Raw genomic sequence first — 19,397 nt, forward strand, 5'->3', positions numbered from 1 at the left:
GCTTATAGCACAGATGCTTTGCAGTCTGTAAGCACAGCCTTCATTTTAAAAATATACTTAGATTTTTAAAAGACCACTTTTCTTCCCCCTTTTTGTTCCTGACTGTATTTCTTTAAAAAGAAGAGAAATTCAACTACATTTAATCAGTTTAATTATGGTAGAAATGGACTATACATGTAAGACTCATTCTTACTTTCCAAGAGTTTCCCTTTGGGCTACAAGTTCTCATGTTAATTTTCAACAACAAATAATAATCTGTATTGAACTCCTGAACATAATTTTATGAAAAGCACTTAAGTCAGAAAAATTTAGTCACAGCTCACATAACTTAAAAAGTTAGGTTATTTTAAGAAAAAGAGGCAGAATCATTGCCAAAGAAATGCAGCCAGTACTTCAAGGCTTTAGAAAGAGTTTCGTATTTTGTTCTAAATCACACACACAGCAGCCACCAGGTATGACAGTGAGTGACACTAAACTGATTAGAAATTAAATTCAGTGACCAGCATCAAAGGAGCTTATAGACTTATGCTTGGTTTTGTCACTTTCTAAGGGTTGGGGCATTTAAACAAGTTAATGCAAAGGTCATTTGAGGTAGCTTATCCACAAGGTAAAAGCGTGTATGGTAACTTGTTCATACAGCTACCTTTTTCTAATATACACCTTATAGAAACACTTTCTCAAATATTTACCTCTTTGTATTATAGGCTGTATCTTGTGGTGTTTCTTCAAGCAAGGTTACGTAGCCCAGCGCACATGTGAGGATGAACAAGACTGTTAAGGTGTGAGCTCTCCTAAAATTTAGAAGAGAGAAAATTGACATCAGAAAGCAGAAAAAACTTTCATCTTCACCTGTCAGTGAAGCCTCAGTAAGTCTAAATACATAGACAACAGTCAGTAATACTAAAGAAGTTTTATGTATTGTACAGCACAGAAAACAGAATTTACAGTGGCACTAAATTTAGTTATCAGTCCATTGTGCACTAGCACACAACAGAAGCCTACCACAAGAACGGATCTTGCTCATTTTCCCCCAAGTGCTCTGAGTTAAGGAAAATTTGGACAAACACTTGCCAAGTGAACAACAGGAACTTGAAAAAAATTAGCACCAACTGTGCTAACACTGAGATCTAAAAACCTCCAGATTTCTCTCCTGGTTTGTCAGGTATATACTTCATGGTGCTGCTGCACAGCTCTATTTCAAAGCCTATTAATAAAAACTGCAGCAGACTGACAGACTCTTAAGACTAAACAGAAGGGAATTCACTCCAGACATGGGAATTACACATTACAAGAAAAACTAGTCATTAAAAAAACCCAAAAACAACAACAAAAAAACCTCTGAATGAGACCAGTTGCAATTGTAAGAATTAGGATGCTCCCTCTAGATGCCTTATTTCCAGTAATTCTTACAGTTTCATTCCATCTTAGATCTGAAGAGCAGGTACAGACTGACAGCTAGAGGTTTGTGCCTGCAGAACTCTATGTGGCCACCTCTGCACAAGGGGTTTCGGCTGGAACAACCATGTCAGCAAAGCTCCACAGTAAAGCTTGGTGGTTGTTCTTCTACGCTGTTAAAGCGTGCAACCTTGCTGGTGTAATATACTCGTACAGGCAGAACATTGCTAGTGTATATGGAGTCACAAGTTCTCGCTTCCCCATCCATGAGAGTCCATTTGCTTATACTGATCTTGGTGTGAAACAAAAAAGAGCTAAGTACACACTGCCAGACCAGGGAGTTAAGAAGAGAACTTACTGCAGCTAGTTGATATGCACACACATACACCTACTGATTACGACATACATTATATTCTTACATTGCACTGTCTGCATTTTTTTATTTAAAGTTGAAAATTCCCTTCCTAATGAGAAGCCATTTATTGTTTTCAGTGGAAAACTTATCTGACCTCAGCTCAGAAGCATGTGAAGTCTGGCCATTTAAGATCAAATCAAAGACACAAGTTCTGTTTTAGAGGACTACACAACATCTCTTAATACAAATGATTAAAATAACACAGGTATAAAGCATCAAGCTTAGAGAACAGAAAAAACTGGAATTAAAATAACTGTATGTGACAAGTATTTGTACATAGTAGCTCTTTTTACATTTTCTTTTTATATTATATTGTAATAGAAGCTAGCATTACATTTCCATTTTATGCCAAAAGACCAAAGTTTGTATATATTCAAGTTGTACAGTGCATCATAAACTGCAGATCACCAAGGATTTCTGAGAAGTCCACTGACTTACCTTTAAACATCAAACCCAGTAACCTACCTAAAATTGCTCTGAAAGTTAAGGTAAGCGTTATTTTGAACTACAATTTCATCCTAATCCAAAACACAGCCACTTCTCACAGCATCCTTTTAATCCCACTGGAAAACACATGCAATACCTCATAAGCAGATGCAATCCTCTTCTGCCACTGCTAAAAAGGTGTTCGGCATTTAACACTATCCTTCCTTGCAGTCCAGAGGACACAGACTAACCACCTCCAGGAAAAAAAAAAAAAAGAAAAAAAAGGGAAGGACCCACAAGTATTTTCAAAATTTGCAAGGAAACAAAACGTGAAAAAAAAATATGCAAAGGCTTTGCAGCAGCAAGCTTCCTGCCCAACAGATGCATTTTCCCTTTGACTTGCCACCCAGGATGCCAAATAACAGGTGATTCAGACATCACATACTTAACATTCATTTAACAGACACGTGACTCGGTGCCTATTTTGTAACCTACAGTAGTTTAAAAAAACCAAATACAGTCCTCTCAAAGGAGGCAGTACAGCAGGGGACTGAATTAAATGCTCTAATTCACTTAAATCAGACCATGGTCTTGTTTGCTGCATTTATAGATGTATATTAATTAATACAAAAACAACCCATATTTTGATCATAGAAAAAGGTTATGTTAACCGCAAGGCTATGCATTATATTTTATGCCTTGTTTTATTGCTTACTTTTTTGAAACTAGTATCTAAGAGGCTACTAAAACAATCTAGAAATGCTGTCTTCCACCTTACCATTTCATCATCTGAACACCTATATGAAGTTGATTACTTTTTCAACGCACTGTCATGTAAATTGCCAAAACAACAGTTACTAGCACAGCCTCATTTAGATGAACACATCTAGAAACTCACCGATGGCCTAGTTTCCTTTATCCCTGTGGGGAGTTTGTAGCAAAGTGAATGGTCAGTGTTTGGGAGCTACATGCACCCTGCTTTCGGTTTATTTTTGGTGCCACAACCATCAACTTGAATTTCAACAAGCTCCCCTGTTTAATGAGAAACAAGAGGCTATATATCTCGTCATTACCCTTTTAGCTCAGTTTTCATTTCTAACTGAAGCCAGATTGTCTTGTAGCAAGTTTTCAGGATGGTTAGTCATGTAAACAAATTTGCAGTCTAGCATGAAATCCAGAAGCCAGGATGAAAGACTTTATAGATTGGTTTGTCTTCTGGAAAGAGCAAGTTGGCAGCTCTAACCAGAAAATTGCAAGTAGCAACAAAGTGATGGCAGCTGCTAGAGGTAGCAAAGCACCATGCAAACCTACCTGTGAGAGGGGAAAAAAAAAAAAAAAAAAGCAAGCATAGATACACACCATATCTTTCCACAGCTTCAGAGTTAAAAAAATAAAATAGAAATCCACAGTCACATGGAACAAGACAAAATGTGAAACAGTTAGAGTAGCCAGAAAAATGAACAGCATACAGAAGAACTTATATGAGTGATGTCAGTCTGGATGAATTAAACTGCATAAAGAGGGATTATTTTAGTCTTCACATACACTTTAAAATAACACAGCAAGAGGAGGACAAGACAACTAAGAACATTCCCAGCAAGGTAAGCATTGCAGGAATTATGCAGAAAGGCTTTTATGTTCTCCTAGCCTGAAGTCTGTAGAGACTGAAAACAGCTAAGCTAAGCAGACCAGGTATCTTCCCCTTGGAATCATACAGGAGTTCAGGCAACACACCAGAAGCAAGGGGGTACAGACTACAGCCAGTTCTAGGAGGTTTTATGTCAAAAATTCTGAGAAAACAGTGCCTAAAAGTATATGCGTACAAAAGTATGTAAGACCAGGAAGGTCAAAGAGAATTCACAACAAATCCCAAACTACTAAAAAGCTGGAACATTAAGTAGCTTATTTTTCTGTCTTCCTGTACCTTACATCTAGCTCCTTCCCCATTTAAACACTCAGGCATTTAAGTGAAATAATTCAAGTTTTGTTTTTATAAAAATACTTGCCCTGCTAACTTAGTTAAGCACCAAGTGAGGGCAACTTAGGCAGTCCAACAGGCAGCATCAGTCACTACACCTCTCCTGCACTGCAGTTTACAAAGAAATGGGGGCTTTTCCAGTGCACGGGATTAAGTTCGATTCTAACTTCTGTTTTTCATGGTAATTCATTCTTCTGTCATATTTAGAAACTGTAGGTTTTTCAAGGAAATTACTATTAGATCTTTTATTTTCCAAATAAAGTCTATGAGAAAAAAGAGCTAAGGAATTTTTTAAAGTATCTCTTTTCTAGGGAGATTCGGAGAGATCAGCTCCCTGGATGGAAAGGAGGGAGTAATACCCCGGCAGAGCGGGCAGTGGATGACCTCATTCAATCTCCAGTACAAACTAAAATCAGCTTAAGTGAATGGGACCACACCCTTATTATCCATTGCTTTGCATTAGTGTTCTTGTTTGTCATAAATGATGCAATAACTACATTAAAAACAGTAACAATCATTGAGAACGGCATGCAAAGGATTTATTTATTAATCTTTTTGTCACTTCTCTAAGTGAAACAAAATTCCGAAGAACAGCCAGTACGGTTGCTTTAAAAAGTTGCATTAATAGCTACTGCTAGAGAAAGAATCTGTCAACAAAAACAACTAGTCCCATCTTAGCCTATCATCAACTTTTTCCACAAAGAAATAATTTTTTTTCTTTATTCCAAATAATGGTAAAGTCATAAAAGCATTTCTGAAAGAGATTTTAAAAGATGAACGAATGTCAAAGCTCTCTACCCTCCATATACCAATGCATCATCTGACACATGCTGGGAATTCTAAAGAAAATATGACAAATAGACAGTACAACAAATCTACTACTTCAACAGCAGTATAGTGTTTAAGTTATTGTGAAGAATAAGATACAGGAAAACACAATACAAATTAATAACAATAAAACTGACCAATATTTTGACATTCAAAATCAAAATTGTAATTAACAGGGAAACAATCCTGTTTGGATATAGAGAGGTTTTTGAAACCTTCAAGAAAAATTCAACCTTGGTCATAATCCTGATAATACATCCAAAATTAGAGACATGAAACCGAGACGTTCATGTTGCACAGGGCCAAAGCAAGTGGTCAGGCCCCAACATTTCAAAAATAAGAGGTTAACTGCCAGTCTGTGACATGAGATCTCTGTCATCCACCTAGATCACAAAAAAATAATCAGTGGCAGCCAAAGCAAAGTATGTACTTCATACGTGACACTGCCTGAAAGCTCCAAGCATCTACATCTATAATGCAACAGAAACATGGCTGTTGGTTTTAAGCTGTAGGCTGCATTTTAAAATCTGTTTAAACTCTCGGAGATAATAAAAATGTACCTATTCTTAGACCAGTAACAAGTCTTCAGTACATCTATAAAGGTACACAACGCTGATTAAATTTCTGTACGTACTTGTGACACTCCAAAATAGTAATGTTGATTTTCCTTGCCATAAATTGGTGCCTCTCATAGAGCAATCACTCAGCAAGAGAAGTACAACACCACATACCTTCACAGAGAAACTAGAACAATGGATTAAAAAGCAAAGCCTTCAACAAATTAGTCGTTTCCTTTGAAGAAGAGAGGAAAGACAAAGTTTCCATTTATCAGTTCTAGAGAGTTCACAAGTTAATCAAAGTTCACAAAATGATCTGTTTTAAATATTAAACATTTTTATACGTTTAAACCTATTGAAATCTTTGTTTCGGGTTTTAGTTTAAAACAGTTCCACAGAGACAGCATGACTTTGCATTACAGATAACACACACTTTAAGCAGGTTTTTTTAAAAAAAAGGCACTCAGGAACGAGAAGAAGGTGCCCTTACGCCAGATTTAACTGCATAAAAGCACAGAGCTAATTCTTCAGGCTGATGATTTGTTTTGTAAACTGCTGTAGAATTCAAGTCATATGACAGCGCTCTGATGAGCCAGAGTTCAAATGCCAGCATGGAAGAAGGTGTCTGCAGAGAGCTCCTACCATCCCAGTGTGCACTCACAAACACAAACTCTTTCTGTGCACAGAGTACACCACTACAAGGAAAGTGACTTCCCCAGGGTGAAACTAATCCTGCATACTCTTGGCGTGCTGAGCATTTGATTTCACCAGATACTGAAAACTCACTTGTATCACTTGTGGTAGCGGGGGGTCTGCCTTTGCACTCCCCCCTGAAAACCGCCCCTAGGAACCCAGGCTGACTCTCACCACGCTTTCCCCCCATTCTCCTTAAAACTTCTGCAGCATGTTTACAAAAAAGAAACTGATACAGAGAATTAACACTAGCGTAAAGCCCAGCTGGGGCATTAAACTCTCACAGGGTCTCTGCACAAAGATACTTCTACACTTCTAGTTTACTTGAAGGAACTATGCAATCCCTTCCTTTCAGGAAAAGGTAATGACATTCTAATAACGCAATTCTGAGGAGACAGCTGCCCTCATCCTTGACAAGAGTTAATACGCCCAGCCGACTAACGTGGCTTAGCCGGATTGCACAACTGCCTCCTGGATGTTCTAGCAACCGGACACTGCCAGGGCATACCTAAACACTAAAAAAGCACAGGCTGGGTGACACATCAGTAGCCTGATGCAAGATTTCTCTGCTCAAGTTAAGCAACATGCTTAAACTTGGTCAATTCTGACCAGGTAGAGAATCAGAAGAGCGGATTCAGCAAACACAGAACCTCACCACGGCCCACTTTAAAGCAGCAAGCTTTTATGGTGGTGGGGGAAATCCAGCAAATGTTAAGTTTCCAACAAGCTTGAGGAACATTGCCTTGGAAGTGCTGCAGCCAACCCTCACGAGAGGGTACGAAAAAAGCTCCTGCCAATTTGCAGATCATCTCCCTAATCTCTCTTTCAGCTAAATCATCATCTCTTCCTCCAGACAGCCTTTTAGAAAATCTCACCCTACTGTAAAGTTAGTTTTTTAGAGGTAAGAACAACGTGCAAGGAGTGGCCAAGTAGTACTTTGCTTTGAATACCAATCCCATGTTTCCAAAAACAGCTGGTTTGCACACACGTATCCTCATTTCCAAAGAAATGTCCCTGCACTGGCCATCAGGAAAGATTTCTCACAATACTGGCCAAAACAAGAGAAACATCCAGGCACAGGCATCTACACACTACCTTTTCCTTAGCTGCAATTTCTATGCTTTCTGCACCAAACAGGCTGAATTAATTCCTACAAAAGCTGTAGTAGCCCATGGAGTCTTCTACCTACCATTTCCCTCTTTTTTTTTTTTTTTTCCTTCTTTTTTTTCCCTTTTTCTTTTTAAAACTTCCTGAGCTCCATAGATCTCTGCTGCCACACTATGACCTTAGTAACTAACATCACAACCACATGATGGCAATATAGAATTATTTACTGTGAGAGACAAAAACACATCAATAACCAGCAGAGGACATTAGAGCTAATTAGATTCAAATTAAAGTAAGGCTTAGTAAAAGCAATTAACCCATAGAGTCACAATGCAATGTGGTGGCAAAGATCTATCTGGCACCTCCACACCTCTTCAAATCAAGACTGGAAGCCTTCCTGGAAGATACACTTTGGTTAAATACAAGCTATGAAATATATACAGAAGTCAGGGGTAACAAATTTTAGGAGAAAAATCATAGACAATATTTAACTAGATGATCCCAAACTGGTAATCCAAGACTGGGATGGGCTGGCATGAAAACACTCAACACCACACCACCTTCTGCTGCCTTTCACTGGCTGCGAGGAGGGGGAGGAACATTTCTTCTTCTCTTTAAAAAAGTTGCTGCACACCTCCACATTTATCATTTATTTTATTTAGTGGAGATAAATCAATTTACTATTTCACTGAGCTTTTTTGCTCCCCCACAGAAAGACACACAGCTCCTCTTTTTCAGCTTCAACTATCTTTAGGCATCTGTCACAGTTACTGCTCACAGGTGACAAAACCCCCGCTTCTATTGGATTCACCTTTTCCCACACAGAACAAAGTCCCACTAGCAAAAACCTGTAAGACACATCAGCACTCACTCTGCAGCAGGTTATAGAAACAAAGCCACAGAGATGTTGTAGAAAGCTCTATGTGGGGATATTTAAAAAAAAACAAACAAAACCGGTGGTTCTTGCATGCTAGCTCAGTAAAAATATCAGATCTACTGTGCTTCACACCATACAAAAAATAAAAGTCAAAATCTCAGCCACAAAGAGGTCCTTTGTTTGTATTCAGAAAGCTAATTCTGTAAGCAGACAGGCAAGAAACAATCAAAGGTACTGGAAACAACAGTGAACATGTTTGCCTAGAACAGCGGCTTGCCAGGCAGCCCTGATATTTCCAGCTCTCTGCTAGTAGTAATAGATGTTTTGAAATTAGTTCAGGGATAAAAGATACAGAGACCGCCAATCTGTTTCATAAAGCTTCCTCCCGTTTCCCTTCCTTGACATTTCCCAATGAGAAAAAGAGCTGTCAAGGTACTGACTGAGCAGGTTCCCACAATGTAATTAACATATAGTATTTTCCAGTTTTGAGTTAAGACTGAATAAGAATAGAATTATTATATAGCATGTAACTTGTTTTTCAAAGTTTTAGGAAGATGTAAAAAGAGCAGGCAGACAGCTAGAAAGTACCACCTTTCCAAAAGATTGCATTTATAGCAGTAAAATTACCTTTGCAAATTGAACTACTTCTAGAATGATTTCTGACTGCATCTACAAGTCCTAAATTCTTGACTTTTTCCAAACCGAGCACGCCAGATGGGTAACCTTATCCCCTAGCTTCTGAACTTCAAAGAGAAAAGGTACTTTCCATACAGGCAAAGACAGAGAACGCCCACTCTCTTGAAATTTCCATTTTCTGTGACCACCTCCATAACACACAGCACAAGAAGAGTACTACGGGTCACAGGAAGAAAATCATTCCTCTGTATAATCTTTATTCTCACCCACTGTAAGAACTGAGTCATTACCAAAGGATACGCTGACACACTCAACGCTGTCATGCACAGGTCAAAAGTAACAGTAGAAAAAACCTTGAAACTTTTACAAGCGTTTAAACTCCTGGCTGCCAGCACAAGCGACATACACTACTAGGGAAAATAAAATAAACAGGTAAGTTAAGGAACAATTCAACACCACACTTGTCCACACTGCCCTCCTAGAAGGGACTAGCCAACACGGGGGAAAATCCTTAAAGAACAGTAGCACTTTGGGACTTCCAAAGGAACAATTCACATGGACAAATTAACTGCAGCTACAGCCTTTATTTTAAGATGAAAATCCTGTAGGGGTGCCAGACTGCATGCTGGCCGCACACCCCCACAACAGGAAAAAGGTGCAATGAGGTGAGATTATAGAATAAAAACAGCAATAGGTGTTTTTAAGGCATCACAAAACACCTGGCAAGAGCCACCTTAACTAGATAGTAAGAAAATGTCAGTTTTACCCATTTTCCATTTATAAGATGGCACTACTCTGCAGACCTCGGCAGGATCCAGTTATTCAGTCGCTCACTCAGCCTACATATGGCAATGCTAAGGTGCTCTCCAGGAAAGGTCCTCTTGCCCTCAAGATGACAATGACCCTCGGCTACACTCACGTCTGTCAGGCTTCTGCAGAGACCACCCTGCGATCCAGCAGCATCTAAGTGTTTCTTTGCAGTTTGCACTGACAGAAATATCACCTAGAATCAGCGGCTTCATCAAGATCAACACCCTCCACTCCGCTGCTGCCCAGATTGGCAGGGTGAGAGCCAAGTGCCCTCCCCCTCCTACTCCTTAATGTCAAACTCGAGCCAAATCATATCACCCTCAGCTCATATTCCAAACAAGGGACTTCAATGTCAGCTTGGTTTCCTTAATCAAAAAGGATGTGCATTTAACACGCACAGAAAAACTATGGATGTACGCACATGTGCGCTGAAGTGGATTTCTGGAACAACCCCAGCAAAGATGGGATTTAGAAGCACTTTTCTAGAAACGCATCCCTTCCTGCGAGGACTGAATTTAACAAAAACTGATTTGCCCCATTGGCCTAACACAGATAGTCACAATTTTCTGCACTGATTTTCTGGACCGAACATCCCACAAAACCATATGAAATACCTGACCAGCAGAACTTAAGCATAACAACTTTAGCCTTCTCGCAGGATTACAGGAAACAACACGGAGAGAAAAGACCTCTTCCAAGACTGAGGGAGGGGGAAGAAGTAGGTGGAGCTCACCTAAAGGACGCTGATAAAACAACCAGAGTCAAGCATGAAAGCTTGCCCACAGTCGGTGGGCTCCCCGAGTGCCAGCATCCACCTCCAAAGCGCTCATCTGGCGAGACCAGCCCTCCCGGTTAGCTGTAAGGCACTGCTCGCTAATGACCGGGACTGAGAAAGGAGATGCTGCTGCCAGAAGTCAGTCCCGAATCACTGTTAAATTGCCAGGAAGCAACAATTGATAGTGCCACAGTATCAGCAAGAACATCTGGAGACACAGCCTACGGCTCCTCAGTTTTAGCACCGGCGCCTGTCGCAGTCCCAACGTAAATTGCCGATAACGCGCGGTAACTTTTCGTTTCTGCTCCCGGAGCCCCCAGCCCGAGAACCCATTTCCTCAGCGTCTCCGCGGAGCCGCGCTGCCTGCACCGACAAGCCGCGCATCTCGCCACAGGCGACGGAGGAACTCAAGGCCGCTGCCGCCGGCGGAACCCCCGCAAGAGCGAGGAGCAAGCGGGGCGAGCTGAGGGGAACCGGGAACCGCAGCTCGGTGCGAAGGCCTGCTCGCCACAGGGGGACCGCGGGGCCGGGCGGGAAGGGGCCCCGTCCGGGCCTCGGCGTGAGGGGGGCGGCTCTCACCAGAAGAAGGTGTTGGTACCGTCGTCGTAGACCTCGGACTCGGTGCTGCGGCGCAGGCCGGGGCCGGGGCCGTCCCTCTCGGCGCCGGGCGGCGGCGGCGGGGTCCGCTCCACCGCCGCGGCGGAGGTTCCGCCGTTGGGCTGCGGGGGCTGCTCCTCCAGGGCGGCCTTGCCCAGGGCCCCGCCGTGGCCCCGCCGCTCCCCGCGCCTCATGGCGGCACCGGCCGCGTAACGGCCGCGCACGCGGGGAGGGCGGGCGGCCGGGTAAGAGGGTGAAGAGGGCGGGGCGGGCCACGCCCCCGACGCGACCCCACGTAGCGCGGAGCCCGGCGCAAGCGCAGAGCGCTCCTAAGGGAAGGGCGGGGCGGGAGCAGGGCGTCTCCCGTTGCCGCGGCAACCGCGCCGTTCCCGCGGCCGTCGCGGGGCGGGCGCGCGCGAGGTGCCGCCCCGCCGCCCGCCTCCTGATTTAAAGTACCCTAAATCAGGACTGAAGTTAACGACGTGTGTTGAGCGTTTTGTCTTAGAGTTTAAATTCTTGTTCTCCAAATCAGATTCCAGCTATTTCGTGAATAATAAGGTCAGTTTTTAATATGGCACGTTGAACGATGGACATGCGTTTTCAGTGTCATTAGAAAATAATGAACGCTTCCTAAAGTTTATCAGAAATCACATTATCCTAAATTCCTCCCGTTTATCTACCCAAGATTCACCTTCCATCAGTAAAAATATTCAAGTTAGGTTTTGAAATAGAAGTTGTTACATATAGATCCATGTTGGAAATATAAAGATGGTCGTCAAGGAAATAACTTTTGTTCCAGAAGATGGAGCTATTCCATCATTAGCAATAATGTTTTTCAAGTGGTTCATGTGTTCAGATCAAACATTGTAAACTGCTGAGATACTGCATTTAAGAATGCATCACGGTTCAGTGCATTTTATTCCTAAGTTTGAATGGTGACGCAAAATGCAATAAAAGGCCTTAGTTTCTGAAAAAATAAAGACGTGCAATTTTATAATAATTAGGACTTCAGGGCAAATACATTTTCTTTTTCTTTGTAAGAACTGTCAGCAGCTGGACTAGAATCAGGTTGGCATCAAGTAGTTACCTGCAGGTTGCTGTGCAGGAAGACATACGATTCCCTCTTCTACACAGAGCTTCCAAGTTAATGACACACATTGGGAACCTGCTCTCACTTTCCAGCTTAAGATGGTGTGAAGTGGCAACCTGGCTGTTCTGGCCATCCCTGTGAGCTCTGGCACGACTCCCTTGAGAAATGCAGCGTGGGGACTCTACTGCTCTGTCCACACGGAGCCCTGCAGACGGTGCTGGCAACGCAGTCCCGAGCCCCGCCGCCATCGCGTTCCTCCCCCTCGATGACCGGAGTCCCGTGGCCTGTCCAGCTCCCTCACGGAGGAGACGCGGCCTCCTCCCTCAGGGGTCTCTGCCCCGCCATGACAGAGTCATGTCTTCCCCCGGCCTCTCCACAGCCGCCACGAAGGAACGTCACCTAGGGCTGCGAGAGGTGAAAACCGAGGCCGAAGCGCAGGTGCCAGCCTGGAGGAAGAGGACCCGCGGCATCGCTGCTCCCCACAGGGCCGCGGCGGTGCCCCCTCGTTGGTGCCCGCCGCCCGGGCCCCAGGACGTGGCGCTGAGGGAGGAGATGCATTAACACGCTTCAGGACCGGTTCTGCTCAACATCCTCACAGCCCAAGGTCCGGCAGTCCCGAGCCGGAGGTTCAAGTAGCGTTTCGATAACATAAATCAACGCTGCAGGATGGGAGAAGGGAAGCGTGGCTAACTGAAAGCGCACCAGGAATTTAGGTGTGTTGATCCTGACGTTTAAGGCGACTGTTTCACCGCGGCCCGGGAGGAAGCGTCCCCAACGCTGCCGAGAGCTCCCGGGTGATCTTTGGTGAACGTGCCTTGAGCTTGTGAAACCTGGAGGTGCCTTTGTTGGAGGTGGCAGGCATCAGGAAAAAAAAAAGCAGAGGAGAACGCTGTTTTCTCTTTCCAAGAAAATATGAAGAAGGGGGGAAAAAATGAATAAAGAAAAGAGTCCTTTCAGCTCTGACAGGACAGTGTTATGCTATGAGTACATAAACTTGGCATTTGCAAACTGTAGCAGTATTGTAAAAATATTTAACGCTAAAATTCTGTATCTTTTGGCAAAAGTAACCAAAGAATGCTAATTAAAGAAAATGGCTTAATTCTACACACAGTCACCGGAATTACTCAGGGGCAAGTGCTCTTTGCCAGAGTGTTGTGCAACTTTCAAGTACCCCAGACTGTGCTTCCCGGTTAGTCCCACGCCTGATGCCGTGGCTGTCCCAACTCCCGCTTCCTTGTGCGATGAAGCATTAACCGCCTGACCACTTTCGCGTTTGCAGAAATGTGAGAGTGTTTTGCCGGCAGAGGTTTTTGTTTCCCCGCTGAGGGGTCTGGCCGGGGCTCTCTTCTTCAGGTGCACACTGGAGCGTACCTGGAGAGACAAGTGCGAATGGAGGGTGGTGTGTGCTCCTGTGGCCTCAAGCCTGCTGTATTCTTAGCATTCCTCAAAACCCCCTCGCGGGATCTCTTACCTGCAGCAGGGCTTTCCAAATTATTCTTTGAAATCCACACCAGGTCAGGCTCTTCAGCCACAACAAATCCAAACACGACACAGTGCTGCCGGCCTGCAGGCAGGGAGACCTTTCTTTCTGGCAAGACGCTGGAGCCATCCTGACGAGGCAGAAAGCACCAGAGGATGCTATAGGGAGAAAGGAGAAAGCCCTGCAGGAGCAGAGAAACGAAAACGGAGGAAGAAATGAAAGATTTGCGTGGCTGCAAATAAACGAGCTGGCCGCATGATGGCAGCAACCAGCTGGGCTAGGAACAGGGAGCGTGCGGTTTAGTGGCCGCCCGGGCTCTGGCAGCAGAACTTACCCTAAACCACCAGTTCCCAGCTATTAGAGCCATTTGTGTTTGAAAGCAGCTTTGCTGTGTTGGCAAAGCCACGCTTCTTCTTGTTTTCTCTCTCAATTAGTAACGACAGCTTAAGTTGTGTAGTCGCCACATCTGAGCGAGAAGGATTAAACCAAAGATTCCCTGAGAAGGTGGAATACTCCTGCCCTTTAAGAAAAAAAAAAAAACAACACAGTTCTGCAGATACATAAGGACACTTCTGGCTGCTGCATAACCCCCTATCAACCTGAAACACTCTCTCCTGGGCACCCCACTATGTTTTATGAGACCTGGAGACACTTAGCTTGTTCCAAGAGATGTCACCTCCCACTGTAAAAGCAAAGGCTGAGGTCGCACAGCTTTCTGTCATAGTGGGGAGCATCCACCACACCGCACGAAGGAAATGTGAATAAACTCTTTTGGGTGTCCCTTTCCCCCCACCTTATAGCCATGACATGTGCAAAACATCAAAGAAAAAACACACGATACTCACGGGGCAGCTGATGATTCGGCTTTCTGCAGTCATGGCAAGCACCAAGTCAGGTCCAGGTCTCCTGGTCACTCATGGCCTCTCGTCTGCCTGTGTCTATTGACGTGGGCCCATCACTGTTGCTTTGGGCCTTCAGGACAGGTAGGAATTCTCCAACGGAGGGAAACACTGATACCTTGCGAATGACGTGTCGAGGAGAGTCCAGTGGAGCTTCTTCAGCAGGCTGAATGGTGTCAGTACATGAAAGCAGTCCCTGAGGTCTCAGAGCCTCTCGCACTAGCAGGTGGCAGCACAAAAAGCCTTTCCTCATGCTTGGAAAGGAGATTTACCCTCCTAAGCACCCAGTACTTTTTAATTACAAGCAGGGCTTCACCCCAAACCACAACCTCTGCTGTAATGTATCAACTGTAGCTCCAGGGATACCAATGGATCTAAACAGACTAGGGTTTGGGTGAAAATGCCCCTGTTTTACAAGAGAACACAGGCAATTGTACTGCCACTCAACTCTACAGCAAAATGGCCTTTGGCATCATAGGACACGGCTTTTCAGAGACACTCGCTGGCCTGGCAGAGCCAGAAGTAGTGCACGAGAGGCCAAGAATGTACAGCCAGAGCAGACTTTGCAGCAGAGGCCATAAACTGCAGTTGGAAAGTGCAGTTTGGACTTTAGGAGAAGCTTTTTCCTGAGGAGGGTTGCGCAGGGCTGCAACAGGTCACCCAACGAAGGGGGGAGGCATCTCTGTCAATGGAGGCTTTCAAGACTCAGCTCGACAGAGCCCTGATGAGTTAATGCTGGCAATTCCCCCACTTTGAGCAGGAGGTTGGACTAGAGACCTCCAGGGGCCCCTTCCAACAGCACTTCTGTGTTTCCATGACTTCCAGGGTGAAGCCAAGCCTCCCAGTACTTTTATGCAGAGCAGCACCACACCGCACAGCCAGAGAAAGGCTACACCACTCCGCTATCACCTCCAGAGGCAGCTGTGGGCTAGCCTCTCTGCAGCACACTGGCTGTTCCTCTGCCTGCCTTAGTCTCAAATTTCAAAACAACTTTTGGCCAAGAAAGTGGAAATTTTCCCAACCAGAACCATTCCTGCTGAACTATCCCCAAAGCACAGTTGGTGGTGCTGGATGACAGCAGCTTGAGTGTTCAGAGCCAACATATTCTTCTTGCCAGGCTCTCGGTTTCTGGCCAGCTTGCTCATTAGCGCTGTTTTCTAACAGGATTTTTACTGGCTGCTGAGAAACACAGGCATTACAATCAATCCTAAAGCCTAACAGGTTCAACAAGTATTAATCAGGCTTCATACGCTGGTTCAGCATCACTGACTTCTGTTTGAAGCTTGTCTTCCCTCTCCTTTTCCAATAGCAGATAGGATTCAAGCCTTACATTAATTTTTTCCAGCCAGTTTCATTTAGCAGTTTTTCCCAGACACTTCTATCTGGTTTTGACGGATGCCTTCAAAATGAAGACAGACAATAGAAGTCCTGAATTCTTTTCTTTTTTTATTTTCCCCACCCATTTTGTGCCACTCATTACACAAACTGAATTGAAATTTCTTGTAGTAGCTAAGATATCTCTAGTGCTGGGCTCTCATATGAAGCTGAGCAGCCAGCTACTGTGTTTCTTGGAGCAAGAACCTCTGCTTCAAATCAGTTCATGAGTGACATAAAGGTAAGGTGGTTCAGGGAAACACAGCCCTGCTAACCAGAAAGTTGCAGTTCGGTGCTGAAAAACATCTAAACAACCTCTTCTGAAGGATCTTTCTTCTTTCCTGTCCTTCTAGCCAGATACACAGGAATGCAGTACCCTTTAAACTCCTGTCCTGGAAAAAAAAAAAAAAAAAAGAAATCCAAGACCCTAGGAACTGAAAAGAGCAAATAAATATTTTAGCACCATCCTAAATTAGGGATGCTTGCATGCCGTATAGCCTTTGTGCACTCAGAAGAAGAGCTCCCTGTCGGAAAGCATCATTGTCAGGTGGGGTGCAGACAGGCATCCTCTATCTACCTGGAGCGGTTTCATCCATGAAAGCCTTCAGTGGTTTGTTACCACTTCTCAGGCGGAAACTACCATTTCCGCATCCAGCCGGGATTAACAGGTCAAGGGAGTGCTCCTAGAGAGCTTCGATGCCAACTCGTTCAGTCGGGTCAAACCGCTGCCCAAAGTGGTTGGAGTCTATCGGGCTGATGTGATGGCACGGTGGATTAGCATGGGAACACCTGACCGGCCCCGGCAGCAATATACAGTGGAGGGTGATAATATCTTAAATAATTCTGGCTGCTTACAAAGGGTTTGTGCGGTTGCAATACCTCAGCACATGTACAACATTTCACATCTGTCGTGGTTTAACCCCAGCCAGCAACTAAGCACCACACAGCTGCTCACTCACTTCCCCTGCACCCAGTGGGATGGGGGAGAGAATTGGAAACAAAGCAAAACTCGTGGGCTGAGATAAAGACAGTTTAGTGGACAGAAAGGAAGAAAATAATAATAGTTATAATAATAGTAATAAAATGACAATAATAATAAAAGGATTGGAATATACAAACCAAGTGCTGCACAATGCAATTGCTCACCACTCGCTGACCGATGCCCAGTTAGCTCCCGAGCAGCGATCCCCCCTGCAGGCCAACTCCCCCCAGTTTATATACTGGGCATGACGTCACAGGGTATGGAATATCCCTTTGGCCAGTTTGGGTCAGCTGCCCTGGCTGTGTCCCCTCCCAACTTCTTGTGCCCCTCCAGCCTTCTTGCTGGCTGGGCATGAGAAGCTGAAAAATCCTTGACTTGGTATAAACACTACTTAGCAACAACTGAAAACATCAGTGTGTTAGCCACATTCTTCTCATAGTGAATCCAAAAGATAACACTATACCAGCTACTAGAAAGAAAATTAACTCTCCCAGCCAAAACCAGGACAATGTCTTAAGCAGATTTTTCACCAATGGACTGGAAGGTACATCATCTCCCTCCCTGACTTTAGTTGTTCATGCTGCCATCCTCAGCATCAGTCCTCCAAGAGCAATAAATGCTGAGACGGTGCATTGCAGGAGGGTTGCCTGGGAAGGAAAGCACTGAAAGAGGAACATCATCAATTTGGTCACCTGCCCTGCTGCAAAAAGAGCTAAATCTTGCCTAGGCAAAGCCAAATTCCTCCTAAACAGAAGCAGCAGCGCACCATCTCCTCTGAGTGCCATGAGAGATGCTGCAGGGGTCGGATACCTTGGACAAAGCCAATCCACAGGCACAGACTCACCTTCCCCACTGGCTAGTAAAGCCCGTGAGTTTTCGGGACTGCTGCTGGATGCCCGCATTCAGTTAGCTGGCCTCTCTGGAGAGCAAAGTCCTCCCAGTCCTACTCGGCAAAGTTTGCAGGAGGAAGGAAGAGATGTGCAGGTGGAGTGACGTGGCTGTCCCACCTACACGTAGCCCCGTTTCCGTTTAACCCAGCAGTGCTCACGTTGCAAAGGTCTTCGATCTTCGGTCAGGAGATGTGGAAAGCACCATCGATCCTATCTTACAAGGCTTCACTCTCTCTCCAGGTAAACACACACACGTTCTCCCACACCCATGGAGAGCTGCTGGTGATAAAGACAGTTTTCCCCTCCTGGCCAGGCCTGCAGATTGCCTCTGGGAGACTAAAGGTCTGCCCGCTCCTTCCCCTGCTCTGCTTTTCATTTCACACACAGCAGGAAATTTGGAAGACAAGTTTGGGGGGGGGGTTCCCTCTTCTTTTTTTTTCCTATTTTTTAAAATTCGCAGGTCTGATTCCGAGTCTGTTCAAGGCACTTGGCAAAGCCACAGAGTGATGTTGGCTTGACTGGGAACAACAGTCTGGAAATGCTGGCTGCCTTTCCTGCCAGGACACAGCCAGATCACTCCCCAGGACATACTTTATTTAAGAGCAACACACAGCAATGCTGTTAGAGAGCCCAAGGGAATCCAGACCAGTTATTGGCCCTTCTGCTATACCCAGGAAAGGCAGGTCTTCTTACCTTGGAAACTAAAGCAACAAAAAAACCCAGAAAACAAATACAAGGAGAGCTGTCAGACCTGGCTTACACATAACAACCTTTTCACTCATGCTTTTTGTTAAAGAGAGCTATACCCTGCTCCAAGCTGTAGCTCCAGATGGATCAAGCCTTTACGAACAAAAAAAGTGCTCAGTGATTTGGTTACGATTTCCAGTGGGACACAGCCCAGCTTCCCAACACAAATGCCATCAGGAAAGCCGAGGCTGAAGCAACTGTTCTCTAGTAAATCATCTAGTACTCTAGTAAATCTATCTGCTTAGAAGTGACAAGATTTTAAGGAGCAGGGAGGCAGGAGGGCTCTGTGGTTTGGAGGAACATTCAGAGCACACTTTGATGCTTTCCTCTTCAGCCAGGAGGGAGGGGACACTTGTTCTTAAGGACTGTAAAACACTTACAGATGTTCCTGTAATCATTGACGCCAAACCCCGATGCCCCTCATGCAACAGCACTATTACACAAAGGGAAAAAAAGCATGCGACTTCCAGTGCTGTTTTTGCCAGCCAGCAAGGCGTGAAGAAAGGATTTCTTGGTCTCTGTTCAGTCCTTCCAGGAAGCCAGATTTTTCTCTGAGGTTCACAGAAGGGTTTCTGAAGGCCACATAGGGAAACCTATGGTGGAGAGCAAACCAGGCCACTGTCCAAGGCAGGGAGGAAGAGGGCTGCGTTCAAGTGGAAAAACTGTGGAGCAGTCTCCTCACTTATCGGGAAGCTCATGCTTTCCCGGTTTTCCTTGTCCTGGCTGTTAACAGACTCACCCTTGGCCCCATCCCATCCGCTCTCAAAGCCTGTGATGCTCCCATCCCCTACCTCTCACACCCAGTCTCTTCTGTGGAGCCCAGACTTCACTCCGAGAATCG

At 44.7% G+C, this 19,397-nt stretch overlaps 1 protein-coding gene across 4 annotated transcripts in view; it reads right to left on the reverse strand.

The window, feature by feature from the left end:
- PTDSS2 (phosphatidylserine synthase 2) overlaps positions 1-11,519 on the reverse strand; it is a 43,304-nt gene extending 31,785 nt beyond the window's left edge. Inside the window, exons 1-2 of one of the 4 annotated variants that reach the window (XM_052811040.1) lie at positions 11,077-11,519; positions 690-791 (exon numbers count right to left, since the gene is read on the reverse strand). In XM_052811040.1, coding sequence (XP_052667000.1) covers positions 690-791; positions 11,077-11,288 — 314 coding nt within the window. In that variant the 5' untranslated portion in view covers positions 11,289-11,519. Of the gene's footprint in view, positions 1-689; positions 792-1,410; positions 1,434-2,393; positions 2,414-9,678; positions 9,927-11,076 lie in introns of those variants that run through there. The other 3 variants (XM_052811041.1, XM_052811044.1, XM_052811042.1) reach the window with 3 other exon arrangements.
- Positions 11,520-19,397: the final 7,878 nt, after the last annotated feature.

The sequence above is a fragment of the Harpia harpyja genome, chromosome 16 (assembly GCF_026419915.1).
Source record: "Harpia harpyja isolate bHarHar1 chromosome 16, bHarHar1 primary haplotype, whole genome shotgun sequence".
Taxonomy (NCBI): domain Eukaryota; kingdom Metazoa; phylum Chordata; class Aves; order Accipitriformes; family Accipitridae; genus Harpia; species Harpia harpyja.